This window comes from Arvicanthis niloticus, chromosome 11 (genome assembly GCF_011762505.2).
Source record: "Arvicanthis niloticus isolate mArvNil1 chromosome 11, mArvNil1.pat.X, whole genome shotgun sequence".
Lineage (NCBI taxonomy): Eukaryota > Metazoa > Chordata > Mammalia > Rodentia > Muridae > Arvicanthis > Arvicanthis niloticus.
Genome location: NC_047668.1, coordinates 47,860,637 through 47,887,576, shown reverse-complemented (window position 1 = coordinate 47,887,576; position 26,940 = coordinate 47,860,637). Strand labels below are relative to the sequence as shown.

The window sequence follows — 26,940 nt, the reverse complement described above, 5'->3', positions numbered from 1 at the left end:
AGCAAGAAAGAAGGTCAGTTGGTACAATTAAAACACTAGTCTGGGAAAATAGAGATGGAAGAGAAGACTAATTGGGAACCTTAAAAAAAGAATCATTACCAAATTACATACGGGGGTTTACAGAAAACAGTTTTTTGATACTATAGCATGATTTCCCAATTAAACTAATGCCATTTGGTGAATTGATGCCTTAGGCATGAGTTAATGACTTAGAGGTTGTTTAGGATAATTTAATTTCAGATAAAGGGCTATTGCTGGTGCTGTCCTTGTTGCTTGGCTGAGGCTGAGGAGAAAGGATCCTTAGTAGAGTAGTGCCCACCTTGCATAAGGTGCTAGATTCATCCTCTAGCGCTCCTCCAGAGGAAAGGAAGGAGAAGAGGGCTCACCTACAACAGTTGTGCCAAAAGAAAAGGATTCTAAGTGACTTACATGTGGAAGAAAATGAGGGGTTTGTTGAAGTTTCTCATTTTCAGATAATGAATACTTTTCATGTGATTGTTAAAAGTAGCATGAAGTTATTTCAAGGTTTTGGAAAGCCGGGCAGTGGTGGCGCACGCCTTTAATCCAAGCACTCGGGAGGCAGAGGCAGGCGGATTTCTGAGTTCGAGGCCAGCCTGGTCTACAGAGAGAGTTCCAGGACAGCCAGGGCTACACAGAGAAACCCTGTCTTGGAAAAAAAAAAAAAAAAAAAAAAAAAATGGTTTTGGAAATTTAAAATTTCTTGATAAGCAGTAGAAAAAGGGTTGGGGGAAAAACCCCACCAAATGGATGTTGTAGTACTTGGTTTAGTTTTTCAACCCAAGACAGTCTCCCTGCTAGCAAACTATGTATGATGGATAAGCAGGCTCTTAAAAGTGATTATTTATGGATTAAATTGAACTTCATTGTAAGAAATTTGGTAGACATTACTAAAGTAGTATACTTTAGAATCTCTGGTTTCATTTGTTCCTTCATACAAATACTTAGTGCTTGCCAAATGTGATAAGAGGGAGTGGGTAATTTATACATGAGCAGTACTGTGGAAACCATCAAAATACAGTGCAGAATTCAAGACTGATTGTTATTCTGGAATACATTCATCTGATTCAAGCAACTTGTGTACATAGTACATTAGATACCAAATGTTCTTTGTCCATGTGTAAACTAGTCAGGCAGAGCACTGTAGTATTTGCTGGACTGCTGCAGAGAGACCATTTGTAGTTTTGGCATTTGCCATGTTTACTTTCCATCCTCTTTTTCTTCTATTCAATACATGTTGTTAGCATTTTTTTCTTAAACAAGACTTGTTAAGCTGTTCTTTAAATCTCCTCTTACCACTCTGTGTGTGTGCGCACACACACATGCATCCCCCGCTGGCCTAGCTGGTAAAAACATTCTTCCAGATCCACATTTGTGTTTCTATAGTCGTGAGGCAAAGTCTCTTGCCCAATCATATTTATTTAATGTTGCAGTATAGTCTGTCTTATTATTGAAGGATTGAATCTTCATCCTGTTTCAGTTTCCTCCTAACTCCATGCATAATTCCTAGAGCACAGAATTCACATTATAACACTTGCTAATCAAATAAGTAAAACTTCTGTAGATGATTTTTTGACATTTCTGCTAGTTTTCACTAATAACTGTAACTTCTTAATTTGATAGGATTATAGAAATGCTTTAATGGATCAAATGCATTTTGTAAATAAGTTCTTATAAATAAACTTTTCTTGTTATAAAGGAGCAAGATATATGAGAGTTAAAGTATTTTTTATCTTCTCTATCAAGTGACTTGGAGACTGAGATTGAAAATAAAAAGGGCCACATAATAAATCTTCAGCACCGTCTGTCTGCCCTTGAGAAGGATATTAAACGCAATGAAGAACTTCTTAAAAGGTGCCAACTACATTATAAAGAAATAAAGGTAAAAAACTAAATAATAGCCTTTGGTTTTCCAACTTACCATTTCCGAGTTAATTGTATAATTTTATCATTCATCTTCTCAAAATACTTTGACTTCAAGCCAGTCTTAGGAAGAACTTTCATTTATGTGTTATATTAATTAGTGTTTGTTTCTGTTGCTGTGATAAGGCTCCATGACCAAAAGCAACTTGGGGAGGGAAGGTTTGTTTTTGAAGCGTCAAGTTCCACATCAGAGTCCATCATTTAAGGAAGTCATGGTAGGAATACAAGGCAAGAACTAGAAGCAGGAGCTGATGCAGACGCCATGGAGGAGCGCTGCTTACTAGCTTTCTCCTCATGGCTTGCTCAGCCTGCTTTCTTAGAGCACCCAGGACCACCAGACCTGGGTAGCACTGCCCATGGTCAGTGGCATCCCACATCAATCACCAATCAAGAAACTGCACTACAGACTAGCCTCCAGGCTAGTTGGGTGAGGCCTTTATTTATTTAAGATTAATTTTATGTGTATATGTACACTGTAGCTGTATTCAGCTGTATTCACCAGCAGAGGGCATCAGATTCCATTACAGATGGTTGTGAGCCACCATGAGGTTGCTGGGAATTGAACTCAGAACTTCTGGAAGAACAGTTTGTGTGCTTATCCACTGAGCCATTTCCAGCCACCACCACTACCCGGCACCTGAAGTGGGGGAGGGGGGTCATTTTTTTAAATTAAGATTTTTTTTTTCTTCCAGATGACCCTAGCTTGTGTTAAGTTGACATAAAACTAGCCAGCATATGTGTGTTGTATCTATCAGTACTTTGAAGTTTTTAAAAATGAACATAAAATTTTGTTTCTTGATAACGTTAGGTACAGTTAAAAGCTGCCTGTATGTAAATTTAAGAGAATGCATTAGTGAAAATAATAGACAGCATTACAGTACTTTCTTAAAAATAAGTTTGACTACATAGGCCTATGGACCTCCCAGGGATTATTTGGCTCTTTGGGGAACACTGGATTTTTATAGTAATCTTGCAATAATTTGAAAAATGGGGTATTTTTAAAAAAGTGTTTTTACTGACTCGACATTGTGATCATTTTAAATCCTAAAGTGGATTTCTTCTATCTTCTTTGTGTAGAAATGGATTAGTAGTAAGATTGATCAAGGTGGAATGCATATGAATGCTTGCTTTTCCTTTGGTTCATTTAATAATGGTATCTCCCCTTTGTTAACTATTGTATGCTGCTGTATTATATGCATAGTAGATCTTTGTGGTTTAATATAATCTTTCAAGGATATTTGTTTCTATTAAATTCTATATACTTTCTTTTTTAGATGAAAATAAGAAAAAATATTTCTGAAATTCGGGAACTTGAGAATATAGAAGAACACCAATCTGTAGATATTGCAACCTTGGTAAAATACTTTTCTTCAATTTAAATGTTAAAGGATAAAACAGTAACTTAGCTTAGTGGCTCACAAGTCTCACTTTTAAAAAGATCCTTCAATTGTAGCTATCTTTATGATTACCATTGCCATTCATAAAACATACCAGATTTTACCTGAACTATGGCCTTTGGGATTCTCGATGTTCTGTGTATGTGACTTGCATGCATAATAGATTTTCCTTGTTCCACATAAGGTAAATGTTAATTTCTCTGCAAGGACAGAGGTCAGGACTCTTTTGTGTATTTTATTTTCCAGGTTTATGTTTCATCTTAATTTTTTACATGTTTTCTGAATTTTAATTTTTTAGCTGTTTGACATTCTATTTAACTTTTTCTGGAATGCAACAAACAAGCTAAATAATTCATGTCCTACCTCAGTGGATGGCAGTATATTACCTGCCATAGCAGTAAAACAGGAAGGTTTTTGTGCTGCAGAGCTTTGGCTACTGAGTTTTATTAGTAGTCATGTTTCCTGCTTTTTATCTTTATTGGTAACCTACCTTAAAGACATAGGTTATATCTTGTTTTTTTTTTTTTTTTTTTAACTTAGCCACTGTCACATTGTCACAAAATACTTATGTACACTTAAGTACATTTTGAAAATGTGATAGCGTTTGATAAGCTCCCATTTAGAGTATGAAAGTATTTTGTCTGCTTGTTCATGTTAGCTCTTGATTTTTGCTGTTTTTCTTTCCTCAGAATTGTCTGTATATTTTTTTCTTTTGGATAACTTGTATTTAATTTAAGTATATTTTTAAAATGTTATCAGGAAGATGAAGCTGAGGAAAATAAAATAAAAATGCAGATGGTGGAGAAAAATATGGAGCAACAAAAAGAAAACATGGAGAATCTTAAAAGTCTAAAAATTGAAGCAGAAAACAAGTATGATACAATTAAATTGAAGATTAATCAGCTATCAGAGCTAGCAGATCCACTTAAGGTATTATGTAATTGTTATTCTGTCTTCTATGTCTTTTATGTTAGAGCTTAATCAACAAACTCATTGTATCTTGCCTTAAAGATCTTTACTGGTCAGATATAAATATAAACATAAATTGTTGAATCAGGTCAATTAATACAAAATAGTCTGCTCTTGTTTTTAAAAGAATAAATAATTGTAACAAAACCATAGCTGTTTCTTTATCCACCAGAAGCAGCGGAAGTAGGGTGTCTTTGAATGCCTGTTATTTCTGCTTCTGCCTGAATCTTCCCATCTTTCCATTAGTTACTCATGGCTTAGCAGCTGGGAAAAGCATCTTGAAGTACAATGTCACTTAACCCACTTAAGTAACTTTGCAGAACTTTGCAGTAGATTTAAGACTGACTTCTTTGCCATGTTTTGAAACAAGTTCTCACTGTATAACCTTGGATGGCTTTGCACTAACGTATCAGTCCACCTCTACCTCCTGAGTGGTAGCATTCAAGTCTTGGCAATGGGCTGATTTTCTTTGACTTTATTTTTAGCAATGTACTATTTGTAAATAAAATAAAATGAGCTGAATTAAATTAATTAATTATAAATTAGTAATTTATAAATAAATTAATAAGGTAAACTGAGTTTTAGGCCATACTGGATAGATTTGTTATCCTTTACCTTACTGTTAGTGCCATTTCAATGAGCAGTTCTCTATTTTCAGAATTTGGAATTTTATTGATAAAGCACAATTCACTGGTAAATGAACTATTAGGGATGTACAATTTAATCATTAAAGTAGAAGAAAAACAAAAGATAATATTCACTAAATAAGACAACAGAAAATAAGCATTAACGTACAAAAATCCCAAAAATGGGAAAAAAAAAAAAAAGACAAACTATTTTGTTTTAAAATGAAGAATGAAACTTGTAAATGTCAAAACTTGAAGAATATGTAAAGTAAAATTTTGGTCTCAAGAATTGCAACAGTGCCAACAATAAAAGTAAAGTAACATTTAAAATCTTACGCCAGTAACAAATTGAACAGAGCCACTTAATCTGAATCGTGATGTGCTAAAGTAGAATAGAAGAAAGATTAGCAGATCAATTATGTACTCAGGAGACTTAAGAAAGAATGAAGAGCAAGCTGTTTTGGGGGCTTGTTTCATTTGTGTGTCTCTGCTTTGTATATGTGGCTGGGACAAACTCAGAGCTTTTTGTATGCGGTGTAAGCACTGTGCCCCTGAGCTGCTTCTCTCTGCTTGTATTGTATTTTCTTGTGCTCTGAATTCGATTTTGAATCCTCTGTGCTTAATTAATATCTAAGATCAAACAAGCCCTTGACTTGGGAGTTCTTAAGTAAGTTCAGTAAGAGGCAACAAGAATTTTTTTTATCTTAACTTTTTCCCCTTGGCTTCAAATTATTGAAAGGTAGGAGCTGGGTCCTTTGGTAAACCTGTTTGTAATCAAGTACTAGCAGGGATGTTTTCCCCTCGTCAGAATGTCACAGTAGCTGTCAGTCACAAAGCCAAGATGCTTTTCTAGCAAAATCATTGTATTCCTAATACTCCCACCATGATATGTTAGCAGTTGCCAGGTAAATAGGGAGTGTACTTGCCAGTGGGACTGTCCTCTGTGTTAGTCAGTGGGAGGTTGTCACTGAGGAGGTTGTTACTGATTATTGAGATCTTGCCCAATGGATGCTTTTTTCTCACTGAAAAGTGCAGCAGGCACTTTATCAACCAAGTTGTTTCCTGCCTATTCTCAAAAGCCCCAAAGCACTCACCCTGCTGTTGATGATCCTTTCTTTATAGATTATTTTGTCTTTATTAAAACAGGATGAATTAAATCTTGCCGACTCTGAAGTGGATAGCCAGAAACGAGGAAAGCAGCATTATGAAGATAAACAGAAAGAACATTTGGATACCTTAAATAAAAAGAGAAGAGAACTTGACATGAAGGAAAAGGAGCTACAGGTTATCCAGTGGTTTTGTTTTTTTGTTTTTTGTTTTCCTTTCAAATTAATTTATCTACAATGTAAATTGTTAAATTTTTATATTTTTTTCTAGTTTCTGTTATTTTTACTTTTCCACTGAAACTAGATTTTTTTCCCCATACAATATTATAGTTTCTCATTACAGTTCCCCTCCCCAACTCCTTCTAGATTTTCCCCACTTCTCCCACTCAAATCCACACATTGTCTTTTTTATTAGAAAGTAAACAGACATCTAATAATAATAGTAAAACAAAAACAAACCAGAATATGACAAAACAAAACAATAGAAAATAAAGAACCAAAGGAAGAAAACATAAAATTCATGTATATGTCGGGACATACATTTTCACACACAGAAATCCCAGAACAAAAATTGAAGGTATAACGTATAAAATTTGAAGCAAAATATCTGTAAGGTTAAAAACAAAAAACAAAAAAAAAAAACACCCCAGACCAAAGCATTAGAGCCAACAAAATCTTCAATGAGTTTGTTTGGTGTTGGCCATTTACTTACTGCTGGGCATAGGCCTTACCCATGAGTGTAGCTAGTATACCTAGTGAATCCCTTGTAGAATACTAGTTTTTCCTTTGTAGGTGACTATCATTTGGAGATGGCTTCTGGCTTAGGCATGGAGTCTTAACATCTCAGCCCTGGGACCCCATCTGGCTTAGATATCAGTCATGTTGTCTAGAATGTGTTGCTTCTTTGGTGTTCTCTATCCCCAACAAGTTAAAAATCTTTCTGCCTCCTCTTCTGTGGAGTTCCTGACCCTTGAGTTGAGGAATTTGACAAAGACATCCCTTTTAAGATGGTGTGTTTCAGGGTCCCTCATTCTGCACATTGTGTAGCTGTGGGTCTTTATTTGTTCACATCTGCTGTAGGAGGAAGTATCTCTGATGATGGCTGAGCAAGGTACCAAGTTGACGAATATATCACAGTGTTGGCAGGAGCCATTATATTGTTATATTCCTTTAGCAGAACACAGAACAATAGTATTTGGTTTTCCCCTAGATCCCTGTCCTGTCTAGTTTCAGGTTCTTGGCCATCAGGCAGTCAGTGCAGTGTATGGGTTTCATGTCATGGAATGGGCCTCAATTCTAATCACATAATGATTAGTTACTTCAACTCTTGTGCCATCATTGTACCAGAGTGTATTGTATGAAGTCTATTGTAGACTGACGGGTCTGTAGCTGGGTTGGTGTTTACTGTTCTCCTCTGGTATTTTGTAGCGTACCTTCCAGTACCATGAACACTTCATTGGGGGTAGATAGATACCAGGTAGACTTCTCCATGTGCAGTGATTTGTGTAGACGTTGTCTTCAGCAGTAGGGCCTTACCATCAGTTTGTGGAGAGCAACCCAGAGCCTTGGCGGTAGCCTGTGTTACTTTGGAGGTTTCCAGGAGGTCCCTTAGGCCAACAGTTTAATTAAATGTGACCCATTCCTGGAATTAGAGGTTTTATTTAGTGGTAAGCAATGTTTAGTTGGGGCTTTGTCTTCCTGTTACTGGTGACTTAGGTTTTTTTCATGTATGAATATATGTTAAAAAGTGTCTGTTGTGTTTGGTTTCCATACAGCCTTTATTTTTTTCAGTTTTTAATAATGAACTGTAGAGTGATAGGCTTCCACACGAGGTTTCTGTGCATGTTTCCTTTTGCTTAATTCTCTTCTGCTCCCTATTCTCCCTGGTCTCTCTGCTCTCCTTTCTCTCCTATACTCTTTTGTTCCCATCCTTCTTTCCTTCCTTAAGACTCCCTTTTTTCCATGTCATGTTTCTAGAGAAAAACAAATTGTCTTGAGTTTTTGTTTCCTAAAGGATAACATGTGCTTCTGTGAATTGACAGAAGAGAACTTAGTGTCTCTTGGAATCTGAGGACTAACTAGACCAGATAGTCTTCCATTGTGTTTCAGTGGTTGAGAAAATGGCTCTCTCAGTTTGCAAACCTTATTAAGTGCATGCCACTTAATGTCAGCACTATGTCTATCTGTGCATTGCTGGGGTATATGCTGACTTGAGTTTAACTCCTGTCAGCTGTGTCTGTTTACAGCTAAATAGGCACTGTGTTTTCATGGAATAATTGAAGGCAGTCCTGTTGTATGTGGTGGATTCCATCTTTGCTTATATTACAAGTAAAATGAGTGGAACTCTTAATTTGTTTCCATATTTGTTTCAGACATAATACAGTAGATTATAAGATCTATATTGTATAAGAAAATACTTAGAATTTTCTTCATTGCATATAAAACAAGATGGTTTGTTTGTATTTTCCATACCTCTCTTGTTCAGAGTACACTCTATAAATTATACGAGAAGCTGTCATCAGCCTCAGCATCCTGATATCACTACTACACTTTTTTTTTCCACTAGGAAGTAGTAGAATTCTTACAAGTTATTAGTTTTGTGCATAGGGATATACTTTTCTTCCAATATTTCTAATGATGTTTAACTTTGTTTCTTCAATGTAAAACATGGATAGAAAACACTTTTAATGTAGGGTGGAAAGCTGGCTTAACAGCTAAGAGCATGGTAAGAAACTTGAATCTACTTTACAGCATCCACACTAGTGTTAACAACTGGCTATAACTTCAGCTCCAGGGTGATCCAACATCTTTGGCCTTCACAGGCATCTGTAGTCATGGACATTTACATAATTAAATACAATAAATCTTTAAAAAATGCTGATAGTAAATATATGTCTTAAATCTAAGCTCATTTTACTTTGCATATTTTGGCAGAATTAGTATAATGAATTATAATATCAAGAAAAATTTTAAGATCGAAACATCTATTTTCTTAGGAGAAAATGTCACAAGCAAGACAGATCTGCCCAGAACGGATAGAAGTAAAAAAATCTGCATCAATTCTAGACAAAGAAATTAATCGATTAAGACAAAAAATTCAGGCAGAACATGCTAGTCATGGAGATCGGGAGGAAATAATGAAGTAAGTGGTCATTAATTTTCTACTTTAATGTATTATCCATAGATATTATTGAGACATGTTTTATATGTAGGTTTAATTTGGATGAAGAGTTGCTATTGTTATGTAATTGACTGAAGTACTCTGTTAGATGAGCATTACAACAGTGGAACAGTACCTTATGGAATGGCATTTTAACATAAAGGCAGTTTATATTATTATTCATATGGATGGAAAAATATTCAGCTTCACGGGTAACCAAAAACTGCAAATAAAATAATTAGGAGCTTTTTTTCCATATACATGAAAATGAATGCAGTGAAAACATTAATAGTCCAGGTCATTGAGGTCTTAGTGAAATGGGTAGTCTTACATTACTGATAAAAAGAAAGGCTGTAAGAGAAACAGGAGTTTATAGTTTTGCTGTTTACTTACAGGACTTTGGACAATTATCAAATTTTCTTTAGCCTTAATTTCTTCATTTTCCATAATAACTTAGGTTTTGTTACAAAAATCAAACATAAGACTCTATAATAAATAGAATTTAGAGGAAACAGCTTATAGTTGTTAAAACTTCTGAAAAGCATTTAATCAGTATAAATTAAAATGCTTCACAGAATATTTGATGCAGTTTTAAATGAGTCACTGCGTTTATAATGTCACCATCTAAAATGAGAAAATATTGTACCAGTTCCTTAAATAGGTATTATTATTTTTAAAAAATGAAATGTTAACAATAAATAGTATACAGCTCTGAAGAATGGTTAAAAAAAATAGAAAGATTAGAACTTTTCTACAAAACCTCTTTTTAGGTTACAAAATGCTAAGAAAGGGATACAGCAAGGTAGCTCAGCAGGAAAAGGACCTGCTGCCAAGCCTGATGGCCTGAGTTCAGTCCCCAGGATTCACATGATGGAAGGAAGGCACTGACTTCATTGATTATCTCTAACTTCCACATGTGCCATGGTGCCACATAAATACACACACAACACATGTCTTTTAAAAACAAGTTTGACGAAGCAAGTGATCCCAGCTTCATTTTTCAAAACAGTGGGGAAGAATCTGACTATAAAGAAGTTTTTGTAGGCAGTACATCTCTAAAAAATGTTTGTAAACTGCATTATTTGGCTATGGATTCCACTCAAAAGTAGTATACTAGCATACCCAGGGCTCAGGGTTCGATCCTTAGTACTGCAGTTCTCTATGCATGCATGCATATATGCATATATGTGTATGAATGAGCTGAGGAGGAGTGACTGAGTAGTATAACAATTCTTGCTGTGCAGTCACCATGCCCTGAGTTTGGATTTCTTGCACCCTTGTAAACCTGATGTGAGGATACCTGTCTGTACAGCAGGCTGCTGGTTTCCCTTCCAATGTGGCACTTTTGAGTAGCCATGCCTTCCTTACCTCATAGCTTCTTTAGGATGGTAGGATTCCAGTATTGACCCTTCTTTCCTTTATTGACATCAATTACTAAGAAAACCTTCTGGTATAACCCCAGTGGTTTTAGAAGGTGTCAGTTTACTAGTGTTTTCTAAGATATGCCACCCCTGAGCCCTAACCTGAGTACTTATGAACATGTTTTCCATCTTAACCACATTTTCTAAGGCTAGGACTTTGTTTTTTCCTCTTCACAGTTGTGTTGTTTCTCTCCTGTAACATTCATTCTTTGTGGAAATATACTTTGACTAGAAATTAATGGAATCGGCTGTTCTTAGACCCTCTACACTGTTCATTTCCTTTTCTTTCCAGTTAAATATATTTGAGACCTTACTTTTGTGTTTGTATTTATTTACTGACTATTTTATTTATAAAATAGGCAGTACCAGGAAGCAAGAGAAACCTATCTTGATCTGGATACTAAAGTAAGGACTTTAAGAAGGTTCATTAAATTATTAGAAGAAATAATGACCCATAGGTACAAAACATACCAACAATTTAGACGGTAAGTACGTTTTAAAGATATGACTTTTTTAGAATCTGTAGTTAAAACAGAATGCTGATCTGAAAGAACCTTAACAGCGAGCTTACCCAGTTTTCCCACTGTTAGGTAACCTTTACTAGATAACTCTCAGGTGCTGCTTATTGCCTAGTAGGTCGTTAGAGTAGGAACTCAGTGCTGCGAAACAGTTATTTTACTCTTGGACATAGCATGTTTCTAGGGGAGGTTAGGAGGACTATTAAAGCAGTATCTCAACTAATTTACCATGGTCTGCGATTATGGTGTAGGTCCATGCTTGCAAACCTCTGTTTTATTTACTGTAATATCTTCAGTGTTAATAACTGTGCTTGATGTAGCTGAGACTATATCAAGGAAAGGAGCTATTAATGACATACCAAAAGATGCACAGTCTCTCAGGAGTAAATAGATCCCCCCACACACACCAAAGAAGCAGGCCAAAAAACAAACAAATAAACAAACCTAGAAGACGATGGTTAGGGGATATAACCTCTGTTTTCCCCAGACAGTCCCTCAGTGATACTTTTTATTTCTCTTCCAATATCTACTATTGTGTTTTTGTTTATATTGTGTATATGTGTGTTTGGAGGAAGTCTGAAGTTCATAAGTTCATAACAAGTGTGCTTCCTTTATCAACCCTTCTCCCCCACCCCCTTTTTTTTTTGTATTTATAGCCAGCATCTTTTGCTGAGCTAGAAGCTCATCAATTTGGTTAGGCTGCCTGGTCACTGAGCTTCAAGGATCTACACCTGTCTGCCCACTTACCTGCCCAGTACTGGAGTTAGAGGAGTATGAGACTTCTACATGGGGACTTTTATATGCTTCTAGGGATCCAGGTCGTCACACTTGGGTGGGCACTTCAATAATTGAGTCATCTTTCTGACCCCAAAATTGTACACTCATAAGGCAATAGAAATAAAAATATACATAGCTATTGTATATGTGGGGAAATTCAGAGGAAGCATTAATTTTGTATGTGTATATATATATTTTTAATTTGGGGTATGTGTATATACTGTATGCTGTGGCATGCATGTAGAGATTAGGGTAGTTTGCAAGAGTAAGTCTTTTTCTTTTACTATTGAATCTTGAGATTGACCTCAGGAGCTAGGTTTGGTGGCAGGCCTTTGTATACATTGTGCTGGCCAATAGGTGAAGCGTTACGATAAAATGTTCCATCATAGTCTTCAACTAAATGATAGAAAACATTGGAATACATGTTTTAAGTTGTCGAACTTTTCAAGTAGGGTGTTCATAATGGGACACAGTGATTGTGTACATTTGTGGAGTGAAGTGTGACAGGTCAGTTCATGTACATAGATAGTTTGCAAAGATCAGATCAGGGGAATTGGCTTTTCCATCATGGTAGGTATTTATCTTCTTGATGGAAATATTTTTAGAACTTGAATTAACCTATTAGACTGCCTTTAACGTTTTCTTGGCCGACTTTTTGAAGCTGATTTTGTGCTAGCTTGGCACTCTTCTTACCAGTGCTTGTGAGTGGAGAAACAATTTATTGGTAGCTTAAAGGGCTTTCATTAGCAAAATCTGGGAGAATCTGAGGAGCACAGTAACTCCACCCTGGTAAAGATAGAGAAGTGAAGGTGGGAGTCACTCAGTCAGTAGGGCACTTGCTATGCAAGCAGGAGGACCTGAGTTTGAGCACCTATTTTGTGCTCTATATAAAAGCTGGACACAGAAGAGTTGGGCACCATAGTATATATTTATAATTTTATTAACGGGGAGGTAAGAATAAGAGGTTCTGGGCTAATAAAACAGCTAGCTGGGTAGGCAAGCCCCAGAGCAGTGAAAGACTGTGTCACAAATAAGATTGACAGAGTTACTGGATGGCTCAGCAGTTAAAAGTTCTGGTTGCTCTTCTAGAGTTCAATTCTCACCACCCTCATGGCACCTTGTAACCATCTACAACTCAAGTCATAGGGGATTTTTGTCCTCTTCTGGACTCTGTGGATACTTCATGTATGTGGCCCACAGACAAACATGCAGGCAAAATACCCATAAACACACAAGCCTAGAAACATGTACACAAGAAAACCAAGGTGGATAGCACCCATCAATGACAGGTGAGGTTTTCTGGCGTATGTACACATGTACATACATACAAAAAATTAAGGGGAAAAGGTAACTGAGGCAACAGAAGGCTTCTTTATAGTGTGGTCCAATGTCATCTGACAGTAGAAAAGAAATGATGGAGCTTGCATCATATGAACAAGGGATAAAGTATTACCCTTACCTTTTTTTCTAATATGAACTTGGGGAAACTGGCAAATAAATGAGATGCATATGTACCTTCATATCTCTAAAGCTTAATTCCTTTAAGGACAAGATTTCTTTTACGCATTAGAATTATAATGCCTTGAATAAACTATTTGGGTGACTAATACATTTATATTGGGTGACTGTCATAATGGGGCATATTAAATGTGAAATGATACCTTTATTCATTTTACTATTTTTGTATACAATTAATGAACTTGATAAAATCTAAATACAGATAAATATTAAAAACATGGAGGAAATCATGTTAAATCCACCTATTTTATACCATGTTGAATACTGTTCTGTATTTTAACGTGCCAAATTATTTTTTGAAGGTGTTTGACGTTACGATGTAAATTATACTTTGACAACTTACTGTCTCAGCGTGCTTATTGTGGAAAAATGAATTTTGACCACAAGAACGAAACCCTTAGTATATCAGTAAGTATCATGATAAAGTATCTTCATCATTAGTTGCTTCTTTTCTTTTCTTGAAACATTGATTAGCCTTATCCTGTTTTCTACAGATAACAGGAAAACAGGAACTTATCTCTAAGTTAAAGATGGTCTTTGCTAGTATGTTTAACATTAGGTTGCTGTTTACCAAGGTAGTAGCCTAGAGTTTCTTTCCAGAGACAATCACATTGTTTTCTTAGGATGCTAAGGACAGTTTTATTTATTATAATAACAATTTACCTTGTCAATCCACTCCAACTGTTTTAAGTTTTTGCCCAGTACCATGTGTAGGACATTACAGAGAGTCCATTGTCGGCAGTCTCACTGGGAAGCCATGAAATTTATACCTTATAATTTAATTTTCTGTTGTATTCACCTTTATAGATTCTGTGGTTGTGGAAGGAAATTTGTACAAAGGGTGTAGTGTGAGGATATGGGTTAAATGTTGCATAGGAACTTAAAAGACAGTTACCTGCTTTAAGTAGTAATTGTTGCTCTTGGTACAATAATTTTATCCTTCTATTCTAATGTTCACAGTAAATATTAGATGCTTGGATTGCTTTTGTCATCTAGAACTTCTACATTTAAGCAAATTCGGATGTTAATTTTACTGTTCTTTGTTTAAATTATCACTTGTAAATCTTGGTCACTGTCCACCCATTTATTTTTGAGATCCAATCATTTAAAGATCCAGATTTGAACGTACTGGAAAGAATTAGGCTTGTGGTTTGGGAGGTGGTATATCATGATAACCCATTGTTTTTACTGCAAAAGTACAAGGAAATTACAAAAAAACTCTTAAATTTTTAAAGACATTGAAAAGTTGTGGAGGCAACAGCAACTAGATGAATTGAAATCCCAAGAAGTGGGAGAGTCTGTCCAAAGGAAGCTATCATTGCTGGATGTTTTCTTTCCTGGAGGTGTTTAATGGAGCTTGGAATGTTGGTGGTTTTGGGGGTACTAAGACAAGACAGCAGAACTTGGGGAATGTTTAGGCACATGACTAGTATTTCAGTTAATTCTTGAGGGCTGAAGTTTACATGGTTAGCCAAAGGAACTAATGCAGATGAAATAACTTAAGTCTTAGTAAAACTACCAATCTACTCTGGTCCAGCTTTCTCCCAGATTAACTGTCAGTCAGCCTTGAACATATGTACATCCTAATCAAATGGAAAGTTGCTCCACCTTGGTGGGGTATTTTATTGTCTTGTGTCTGTTCATATACAAAGCACCAAGCATAAAGTTAGAAGTCAAGCATGTTGCTCATGCTTACCACTTATTATTATTATTATCTGTACCAGTTTTTCTAGCCAAAATCAAAGAACAAAAGAAATAGATTATAAAGGAAATAAAATTCCTTACATTTGTAATTAACATGCTCATCTGTGTAGAAAACCTGGTGACATTGGTGACATCTACAAAACAAGGAACTATAATTGGTTAAAAGTAGCTGTCAGGGGTACAGGCACAGTCAGCATTCAAAAGTGAGTTGTATGTTTATATATTAGCAACATGATCAAAACCTATAACAGCATTAAGATGTAAAACAAAGAAATCTGACCAAAAATGTCTAGAATTATTCTCTGAAAAGCTAAAAAAAAAAAAAAAAAAAAAAAAAGTACTGAAAGATTAATGAAGACCTATATGAGAAATTCAAGGTTTTCATGACTCAAAAAGACCCTGCAGGGCCTGAGGAGATGTCCCATCTAGTAACTTGTTTGCTGTCCAAGCATTAGAGCTCAAGTTTGGGTCTCCAGCATTGCATAAAAAGCCAACCACTAAGCACTAGTCCCAGTGCTTTGGAGACTTAGTCAGGTGGATTCATGCGACTAACAAATCTGAGTCAGTGGGCTCCACGTTTAATAAGCAACTCCATCTCAGAAAACTAAGGGAGACTGATTGAGGAAAACACCTCTGACATATTCACTGCACACACATGTGCATACAAGCGCATACAAGCATACATGTACAACACACACAGTTCAAACATGTCAAAATTTCAGTTCTTCGCAAATTGGCCTATAGATTCAGCACCATTTGTGGTATGTTTTGTAAAATGCAGTGTGATGCAGGGAGAGGGGATGCCTTAGCTGGGCCTTGCTGAGGTATTCATCCACCCCTCTACCCCTGAGCCATAGGATGGGTCTAGTATAAAATGAAGTTTATTTGGAGCATCAGAAGGGAGGGTGAGAAGTCAGTGTGGGAAAGAAAGGTGAAAGAGAGAGACAGAAAGAGAGAGGAAAGAGCAAGAAGGGAAGAGGCTGTCTGGGACCACGTGGAGAGAGGGAGATGGGGGAATGAGGGTGGGGAACAGGGTGGGGAACAGAGAGGGAGGGAAAGAGAGAGAAAGGGAGGCCAAACAGTCCTTCTATAGCAAGCCAGGCTTGCTAACCTGACTGTTAGCTATAGGAAACCTGGCTGTTGCTGGGTAACTGTTGGGCGGAGCCTAGAAGAAATGCTAACATTTTATATCAAAATAGCCACAGTCTTTTTTTTTTTTTTTTTTTAGAAATTGGTAACCTGGTCCAAATATGTATATGGAAGTACAAAAATTGTATAAAATGCTAAAATCATTATAATAACTCTGAAAAGGAAGAACAGTATTTGAAGACTTCCATAAACTGAAAGCTGAGTCACAGATAGTAAGGTTCTGTTAGAGACATCCAGATCCATGGATGCCAAGCAGAGATTTCGAAGGTTCCCAAGGGAAACTTAAAAAACAATGAGTGTGTCTTGTATTTTGAATTGCAGTTTTGTACATAAACACTTCTAAAACTTAATCAAATCTCACATTTTAAATTTGTACAGTTTATTGTATCTTTACAAAATTAGAGGTTTTGCTGAATTTATTTGAGATTACATGCCACAGTGTAAGTATGCAGGCATGCAGGCTCAAGGACAACTTGTAGTAGTTTTGTTTGTTTTTTTTTTTTGTTTTGTTTTTTTTTTTTGTTGTTGTTGTTGTTCTGTTTTGTTTTTTTCTTCTACCACCATGTGAGAATAAAATTTAGATTTGGCCCAGGCACCCATACACCCTAAGCCATTGTGCTGGTCCTACTGGGTTTTGTTTATGTTTTATTCTTTTTATCTCAAAGCAATAAAAATTAGCAGATAAATAAAGCTTGGAAATGTGACTTAAAGGAAACCAAGAGTAGACTCAAACTCTTGATAATAGTTACAGGAGTTTGAGGAGTAGTTTACAGGAGTAGTTACAGTAGTTTCATGAAATAAAAGTTAGCTATAAACAAGGTGCAGTCTCAACACAGACTTGTAATCCACATGAAACATGGGTTCTAAAACTTTGAAAATGTAATTACCTGATGTGAAAAACTCACTGATTGGCCTAACAGCCAACTAAATTTAGCTAAAGATAAATTTAACTAAATTCAAGTAAGTTAGAAAGCAATATCTTAGGTAAGCAACATCGAAATAAAACAAAACCAAAAGCCACATAGTAGAGATGAAGAAAGGACACACTCAGCAGGTGCTGTATGTATGAAATTGGAGTCCCACTAAGGACGACAGAATGAGCAAAGAGCAGAAGAACATTCAGAACCAAAATACGTAGGGTCAAGAGCATCAAACTTACCTGTTCTGAGATTCTTCAACATTTTAGAAAGTGATATTAATTATATAATTAATTAATGATAAACCAAAACATCATCGCCACACTGTCTCTAGAGCAACCACTAGAAGAATGTTAAGTGGAGGCAAACCAAGTAAGAGAAGTAGACAAAGAAACTGCTTAGTGAGAAGCCAGGTGTGTCTAGTCACATTTACAATGCTCAGACAGGATTAACACAAATTAGAGGCCTTGTTATGCTAATAAACAGAAGAGGGAAGACCACAAAGAACACAAAGGACAAACACAGTAGGGAGAAATAAAACCTGAAGTTACCAGTAGTTACATTAGGCCTTTGTGGACTATAGGGTATTAGAAGCAAAGATTGTCTGTACAGTGTATAAGTCAAAGTCTGTTAAAAGGAAACAGACTATAAATATATTGCTGTAAGATCCCAGGAGGAGCCTAAGTAAAAACATAGAGCAGAGGCATGTCTTGCAGTTAGATAAGGACGCTTACAAACTGCTACTAATGGCAAAATCAGGTTCATACAGGATCACTAGAGACCAAAAGGAGTGTTTTATGATATTAGAAAGTTAACTTTAAAAAATGCGGATTTTGTATATTCAGAAAAATTCAGAAATATTGAGGAAACTAAAGGGCAAAATAGTTAAATATAGGTGGTAATTTTAGAACCTTTCTCAGTGGTTAATGGAAAAAATCAGGCTAAAAGTCAGTAAAGTTACACAAGCCTTACAGTAGTCACCAAATTGAGCCAGTAGCATGAATGTAGAACACTGGAGAACTGTAGTTTTGCGATGCCTGTGGAACAGTTACCTGTGGAACAGTTAGCATAGACCATTGTCTTCACTCAAAATCTCAATTAATTTCAAAGAATTAAAGTTAAACAGAATATATTTCAAAATTGAGTGAAATTAGAAATAACAAAACCCTAAAGTACCCCAAATTTATAAAATTATACAGCACATTTCTAAATGATTAAGGAATCAGAATAAACCGCATGGGAAGTTAAAGATAATTTCCAGCAACAATTTTAAAAAATGTCAAAACTTGAAGGAGACAATGTAATACTTTTCAGAAGGGAATATGTAGCTCTCTGTACATATTTAAGAGGACAGGTAGGTCCAACATTAACAACGCTCTATCTTGGGAAGGTAGAAGATAATTATGCATTTAGGCACAGAGATCTCGTGGAACTGTGAGAGCAGAAGATGAGATGAGAGAGCACATGTCCAATGGCTACAACTCTGGAGTGCAAAGCAGACTGAACTCCTGGCTCCCTCTTCTAGACAGAGATGGTACTACAAACCTATGATTAAGGAGTGATTATTCATGAGTTACTGAATTCAAATTATTGAGTATCCTTTTGGTAAAACAACAGAAAATTACTTTGAGCCTTTATCTCACATTTAGTATAAAAAGTGATTAAAACTGGTAAAAGTAAAATGTAGAACAATAGACTTCCGGATGAATGGATAATGAAGATATAGTAGATAAGCATAATGGAATGATTGTCAGCCATTAACAAGAATGAAATCCTGACATTTGCCTCAAGATGGATAAAACTAGAGGCTACTACATTAAATAAGCCACACATAGAAAATCAAATAGCACATATTCATGGGAAGTTTAAGAGTTAATGTGAAAACAGTGGGGACAGAGGGGAGGAAGAGGTAGCAGGTACTAAAACAGCTTGATGGGAGTAAGTCCCAGTGCTCCACAGCAGTGTGGCCACTGCTGGGCACAGGAAGTAGTAGATAGTTTAAGAAGAACTAGAAGAGAGATAGATATTCAAAAGCTCTACACACAAGTAAGGGGATAGAAATGCTACTGATTCTGACTTGACTAGTGTATGCTTCAAAACGTGTGGAAATAAACATGTTACTCTCCATTGACAAGTGCCACTCTTACCTGTTAATAAAAAAATAAACCATTTTCATGAAGATTTTTGAAATAGGACACAAAAAAGCAATTTTAAAAAGCAACACTAATAAGGTATACTATTGCCTGGGGAAGGATAATTTTTGGTATATAATACAGCAAAGGAACTAATGTAGAATTTTTTGAGGATAATAAAAGAACAAAAATTGAATCTGCTTTAAAATCAACAAAGACTTAGATTAGATGGATTTACCCACATGGAAGATAAGCACATGAGCAGTGCTTAGGATTGTCAGTCATCAGAGAGGTACAGGTTTATGCCTCATAGCTACTGTGTACCCTAATGGGGATGGAGGATGAGCAAGACTGGAAATGGTTTTGGTAAGGACATGGGGTCAGAACTATAACATTGCTGTTGGGAGGGAAATTACATTAATTTGAAAACCTGTCTACTTTCAGGCATAAATTCAAGGAAAGATGAATGCTTATGTCTTCATAAGATATCCCTACCCCCAGGACATACATTTAAATTCAAAATTTGTAAGCCTCTTATGGTGTTAAAATGAATATATGTTCACTTGAGAACATATGTCTAACATATAAAACTGTTTTTTTCACCTTGTTAAGATCTATTTGTTAGATAGATATAGTATGTCTACATTCTTCTCAAGGTAGAATGCCTCCTTATATTGCTTTATATTATTGTCTCAGGAGATTATGCAGAAGAAATGCTTTTAATATCATTAATTAATTTTTTTACTGTTCCCATGGAGGGTTTTTTTTAAATGTTTACTTATTTGTGTTTTATTTATTTTACATCCTGACCACAGTTTTCCTTCCTTCCTCTCCTCCCAGGACCCCTACCCCCACCCCTTTAAGTGTCTTTTAATTCATTTCCTTTATTCTTGGGTAAGCCTCTTCAAGAGGGTTTATGTTTTGAGAATCTGTACTTATTAAAGCATTGTAACCACTAGATGTCACTGTAATTCTAGTAGTGAAAAATTATCTCACTACTTGAAATGGTTAATACAATGACAGTTTCAGAAGAACTAGTTTAAAATCATTATTTTAATAAATAATGTTTGGTTAAATATTGGATTTACTGTTATAGCTTTGGCATTTTGGTATGTTAGGTTCCATTAAAGTGACAAAAAGTGCTCAGTTTGCTTTTTTTTTTTTTTAAATATTTATTTTATATGTATGGACTTTGGGTCTGCATTACATGTGTGTGCACCAAATCCATGCCTAGTGCCTAAGAAGGCCAGAAGTATATTTGAGATGCCTGGAACTGGACTTATAGATAGGCGTGAGCCACCATGTAGATGCTGGGAAATGAGACTGGGTCCTCTGTAAAGCGTCTTAACTGAGCCATCTCTTCAGCATCTCAGTTTGATTCTTTTAAAGTGAAACAAAAATTGGACAGCTATTAAAAGTATAAAATATTTTGATTGTATTTTCATACTGCTAAATGATCTTAGCTTTACCCCTTCTCTCTCTTTTAACTATAAATTTATTCCTTGTGATCACCCTTAAAGGTTCAGCCTGGAGAGGGGAACAAAGCCTCCTTCAATGACATGCGTGCTTTGTCCGGTGGTGAGCGTTCTTTCTCTACAGTGTGCTTCATTCTTTCCCTGTGGTCCATCGCTGAGTCGCCTTTCAGATGCCTGGATGAGTTTGATGTCTACATGGTATTATTGAATTTTAAGTTTTCTAACTTTTATTTGGTTGGAACAGTTTGAAAGAAAGAGTCTTTTGTTTGTTTCCCCACATTAGTTTGTAATCTTAGTGGTTGGGAAGACCTATAGTTCAGTTCTCTCCATGGTTACTGTGTTGTCCTTCAGAGACCCTGCCCTCCCTGAGCTTTTCTCCATCACCATGTACATACTGAGTGTCTGCATGGCAGGGTCTCCTTCCCTAGCTTATTGTCATCAAATTCAAGGGATCATAAAGGTTTTGCTTAATTCAGGACTTCTGTTGACTGGCTCCCTTGGTTATGGCCAAGCTTTCAAAAAAAAAAAGAAGAAAGAAAGCAAAAGGAATAAAGATGCAAGAGCATTTGACTTTAAAGATTAAAAAAATAGTTTTGAAACCAAGGGCTGCTATAATTACTCCAGTGGCTCTAGTGTCTCAGTTTTTCCATGTAGTAGAAGATTCACTACCTCATTGGGCTATGATGAGGTTCTGGTGACATTCTGTGTCTAATACATGCCATTACTATTTTATACATTGTTGTCTGGTCTCTGGTTCCAAAGCAGCATTCATTTATCAGATATCACTCATGAGCTTGGTCTTTATTTATTGGAGTACCTGACACCTGTCCCACTTCCCTTGAGATGTGTTGTTTTATTTCCTTTTATAGTATCTCCTTTTTAGTCTGCCTTGCTGCCTCCAGTTCTGATGTTATTGAGTGTTTGACATTTTCTGTTTGAATTTTACAGTATTGTCATTTTCCTGGTCACATATTTGTAGAAGTGACATAACATGCATCTGTCCACACAGGCTTATAGACCTACGGATGGAGATCTCCTGTCCTGATCTTATTTGCAATCCAGACCTGTATGCCCCACTACTCATTCTACCATCAGTAAACGGCCAGCATTCTGAGCTCAGTGTGTCTGAGACTGAGTAGATCTTCCTCTCAGATCTTTCTTTTCTAAATGTCTTATCTTGTTAACGACAAGTCATCATTACCATCCTAGTCACCTAGCTTCAAGACTATATACATCTGATTAAGTTGTCTCTGGCCTTGCTTGTTCGTCTTCTCAGTGTTCTACCCTTTCCTCCCTTTTCCCTGTGGTGGCTCTGGTATGTCCCTTTACCTCCAGCCTTGATAACCTATTTCTAGACTCTCAGATTTGTGTCCTGTGGTTTCTATAGCCCACTCCCCCACGTGTTTTATGAGTGTTGGTTTATAAAAATAGACCTAATTGTGGTCACCCTTTTAAAACTCCTAGGTGGTTATATATAAAGTATTTAATTTTGTAAGGTGACATTGAGATCCTTAATGCTGTAGTATCTTCCAAACATTTTAGCTGTGCTGTTTATAACTTTGTAAGTACCATGCCTCTGTCTAGTATGTTTTCATGCATTATGTATTGAACTATGCTTGTCTTTCGATGAGGCCTTTTTTGTGATGCCTTGTGACTGCTACACTTTCTAAATTCTCAGAAACTTGATAGATTTGAAACCAGGCAAGTTTTATATTTTTTTTTCTTGAATAATTAACTATTCTTATGCTTAAAGAGTTACTCTGTAATAGTTGTGTGGTTGGTGTAGTTTCTTAGTGTTTTGTTACTTGTGTCTGAGAGAGGAGACCATAGAAAAGAATGGGGAGAATATTTATTCAGTTAATTTCCCCTTATAGTTTTTGTATTTTTTTCATAGATGAACTTCTTGGCATCACATGTAATGAATAAAACTCTAGAGGTTTGTTTTGGACCAAAGAGTGCTGCTTTTATAGAAATAGCTGATGCAAAACCAATCCTAACTTTTATCTTTCTTCTTCAGGATATGGTTAATAGAAGAATTGCAATGGACATGATCCTTAAGATGGCAGATTCCCAACGTTTTAGACAGTTTATCTTGCTTACCCCTCAAAGCATGAGGTAACTTCTTAAAACTTTCTGTGAACACACATGCGCACCCACCCACACAAATTTATTTGTATGTATTTTGATCATGTGTAGAAGTGACATACATATCATTATTACATCCCTCCGGACACATACACAGCCTCCAAAAGCCACACCTCCCAGATGGAGGTGTCTTATCCTCCTGCAGGTCTAGACCTATGATCCCTGCCACTAGGTATGCCATCCACAAACAGCCAGTATTCTGAGACTCAGTGGGTCTTCCTTTCAAAGCATTTTCCTTTTTCTGAATACACACACAAACACGTATGTATGTATGTATGTATGTATGTATGTATGTATGTATGTATTGTATAACAAGGAGGAAGGGGAAAGAAATCTTCTATATGGGAGATACACATGTACCACACACTAAAGCACACACACAAGTCAAAACAATTCTGAGTGAAAACAAAGTGGGACCAGTATGATTTTCATTTGTAAATGCAACAGTGACCAGGCTAAGGGTGGGGAGTGGTTACTCGGTTTTTCTTGCTCAGCAGATTTACTGTCTTTTACTTTCCTAGATGCTTATACTTATTCATGCTTATTCATGTCAAAGAAGGTTTCTACAATGTAATTTTAACTTGCTTGTATTTTGAATTTGCTCCTCTGTAGTTTTCTTGACCAACTAATACAAAGTGATTTTAGTAGTTTTATTTGTAAGACAAACAAACAATTTAAGATCCCTTACTCTTTGTTCTTGGCTACTTAAAAACACTAGTCTTCTAAAGAGCTCTGCTCTGCTCTTCATCCTTTACCATTGAGGGTTGATCCTCTGTTCTAAAGTAGCCCCAGGAATCCTGTCTGTTTGATTTGGAATATCCAGGTAATTTCAGACAAGGACAAGAGTGTAAAATAGCTGACATAGAAAAAAAAATGTTTTCTTTTCATCCAAATTGAAAACAAATAGGATGTAGAAAGAAGTTTGGGGTTTTTTGTTGCTGCTGTTGTTTTGGGCGGTGGGGTTTTGTTTTGTTTTTATTGCTTATATTGTTGGGAATTGAATCTAGGGTGAGTGAGCTAGGGAAGTGAAGTAGATGAGTGTTAAGTGGGTAAAATCTTTGTTGGGAAATTGAATGATTGCTTTTGCTTTCTCTAGCTCACTTCCTTCAAGTAAACTGATTAGAATTCTTCGAATGTCTGACCCTGAAAGAGGGCAAACCACGTTGCCCTTCCGACCTGTGACTCAAGAGGAAGATGACAATGCAAGTTGACAGCTTAGTGCCTTGCCCTCGTACTGAAAGATTGCGAGGGGGAAACATTTGGACTGGTGGATGAAATAAAATGAGATGAGAGGTACTCTAAAATAAAGAAGCTCCTTTAATATGACCCATCGATTGTGTAAATAAGCCTAGAAAACCAGCTGCTGCCAAGAGTTTAAAATTATGATTGCTTTTCCTTGTGAAAACCAATTTCATAATACTGGTTTTAAATCTTTATGTTTGTTTACTTTGGAGTTTCTGTGTTTTGTTTATTTGTTTTTATCATCTACTTTTATAAATTTTTTCAGGAGTAAAATTTTGTACATAATGCACATGTACATAATCTGTTCAGTTTGGGTTCATTTCTATAGTATTTTGTAAGAATTAAAATAAAAGTTTGAGCACCTAATGTTTAGTTTTGCATTTCCAGGTTGTTACAGTCTAGTTTTAAAACTTGTCTGTGGGGAAAAAAATTGCATATGTCTATGGAAAGAGCAGTTCCTCAGTATGGGATGGGGATACAGGGAGTGAGAACTGGTTAGGCTGGACACACTGATGTTTACGTGTTAGAGATCTGCATAAGACTGGTGATACTGGCTAAATCTCTGCTTGCCATTGTTTTTTAACCCTGTGGTACAACTGTAGATTTGGATACAGTTTTTAACCACTACACTTCATCAGTTGTAAGATAGTCTTTTATGCAGCCCTGAAGTGCTGCCAGCTGTGACAAGTGCTTTCTCCTCTGTCCTTTCACTGTCCTCCACTCAAGAAAGAAGGAGACATGTCTGTGACACAGTTCCCACCTTGACCTGTAGCATGTTGGCCAAGTTGTAAAAGCCTTCAGTTTTTGGTGGTAAAGCCACTGGGGGTGGTAGATGCAAGAAGATCACAAGTTCTAGGCCTGCCTGGACTACAGAGTGAGTTTAAGGCCAGCCTGGATAGCTTAACCTCTGTCTCAAAATGAAAGTGAAATTGAGGCCTGAAAATACAGCTTAGCAGGGCTGGAGAAAGCCAGGAGGGAGTTCTGTGGTCACGTAGACAAGCTAGTTAGTGGCTACTGAGTCAATCTACACTTCATGTGAAATGATATAAGACACACCCTGAATTTAGAGACATTAAAACGTTTCTCGATCAGTTTACTGTAAAAATTGGTATTTGTGATTTTTTTTTTTTAAAGAAAACAGTGTATTTGTGCCTGTGTTCTGTTTCATACTAGGGTTAGGGCTAACCTTTAAACTTTTAATAGTAGCAAGAAGCATTCCTTTTATTACCAGCAATAAATTAGAATACATATTTATGGACTTGAAAAGGAAGTATTTTAAGAAAGTACTATTTTTAAAAGCAAGTATAATTCTATAGTTATTGATTAAAAACTGAGTTTTGTTTTGGTGGGGAAGAGAATGTATTCTTAGAATACAATACTTGCCAAAAATCCAAAAGCATTTCTAGTCTAAGAATATAGAAAGAGAAAACTGTTGTTTTAAACTTTCCCCACCATCCATAAGCAGTATAACTCATTTGTATCAGAACTATTTTAACATACATACATTTTTTTCAAATAAATAAAAATGAAGTGAGACTTACCAGTGCATTAATTTTAATTAGCTATGGAGTTTGAATGTTTTCAGTTTTTGTGGTAGTTTTAAATGTGCTTCTACAGAATGAGAAATACAGCCCTCAGATCCTGAGCATCTCCTGCTGAAGACAATGCATTATGGGAAATGAAACCCTCAGATCCTGAGCATCTCCTGCTGAAAACACTGTATTGATTTGGCCTCAGAAAGCTTTGGTTTCAATCATAAGTGAAGTCTTCATCTAATGTTCTAAGGAGTAATAACATCCATCGGAAAACAAAAGCAAAAAGCTAATGTTCTTTTAAAGTATGTGTAACTTCCAAAAATAAAACTTAAAATTTATATGAATTAAGGTCATGCTTTTGTGAACTGGAATAAGGAATAATAGAGTAACTTGGACCTCTTCCTGAACAGCAATTTATTTATACATGGCATTCATGTAGCTCCAAAGTCACTAGAAGTCCCAAGACAGGATTTTAAATTTTACCCAGTGTAATCATTTACAAAATGACAAGTGTAGTGAGTTTTAGTAAGCCAAAGTATAATTACTAAAGTTAATAAGCAACTTATTTTACATATTTCCCCAGTTTTTATTTCTCCCCCTCTTTTTCATGTAGGGAGTGCTGACTCAATGATGTTTGGAGTATTTGTATGTAGAGACAAATGCTTAAAGTCTGTGTAAGAAATGCACTGGCTCATGTATTGCATCAGAGATGCTGTAATGAAAAGTGACCCAAAATGCCATAATGAATGAGTTCTAAGGATAGCCACATAGCAAGACCCTGTTTCCCTCCCATTCTTTTTTCCTGAGTACAAATTAGGTGTAGGAATAAAGAGTATTCCTGAGGCAGTATTCCAGTCATACCAATAACTTGAAAATGTAGTTAGTACATCTACACAGTTAGTATTGCAAGTTCCCCCCTCCCCAGAGCACCTTGTGTTAAATATTTGGTTTTCAGCCTCTGGCATTACCGGGTAGTGGTGGAGCCTCAGGAAAAGCCTACTGGAAGGAAGTTAGATATTGAGGGATGGGTTGTTTCTTTGAAGCTCCCATCTTGGTCCTTTCTGAAGTAACCCCTGGGATGTCAAAGAAGGCAGACACCTAGTGGCTGAGGTGTGCCTGCTTAGTGGAACAGTTCAGAGGGTTCAGTTAAATCCACATTTCATCTTATGGGCTTGCTTTCAGCATTCCCATTTCCCTCTAGCAGATAA

General features: G+C 36.2%; 1 protein-coding gene across 1 annotated transcript in view; it reads left to right on the top strand.

Moving 5' to 3' along the window:
- The window catches only part of Smc6 (structural maintenance of chromosomes 6), a 54,779-nt gene extending 28,703 nt beyond the window's left edge, over window positions 1-26,076 (top strand). The window contains exons 18-27 of the mRNA XM_034513967.2: window positions 1,765-1,900; window positions 3,216-3,296; window positions 4,098-4,268; window positions 6,080-6,217; window positions 9,036-9,181; window positions 10,980-11,105; window positions 13,736-13,841; window positions 20,856-21,008; window positions 22,828-22,925; window positions 24,052-26,076. Coding sequence (XP_034369858.1) covers window positions 1,765-1,900; window positions 3,216-3,296; window positions 4,098-4,268; window positions 6,080-6,217; window positions 9,036-9,181; window positions 10,980-11,105; window positions 13,736-13,841; window positions 20,856-21,008; window positions 22,828-22,925; window positions 24,052-24,166 — 1,270 coding nt within the window. The 3' untranslated portion in view covers window positions 24,167-26,076. The remainder of the gene's footprint in view (window positions 1-1,764; window positions 1,901-3,215; window positions 3,297-4,097; window positions 4,269-6,079; window positions 6,218-9,035; window positions 9,182-10,979; window positions 11,106-13,735; window positions 13,842-20,855; window positions 21,009-22,827; window positions 22,926-24,051) is intronic.
- The last annotated feature ends 864 nt before the right edge of the window (window positions 26,077-26,940 follow it).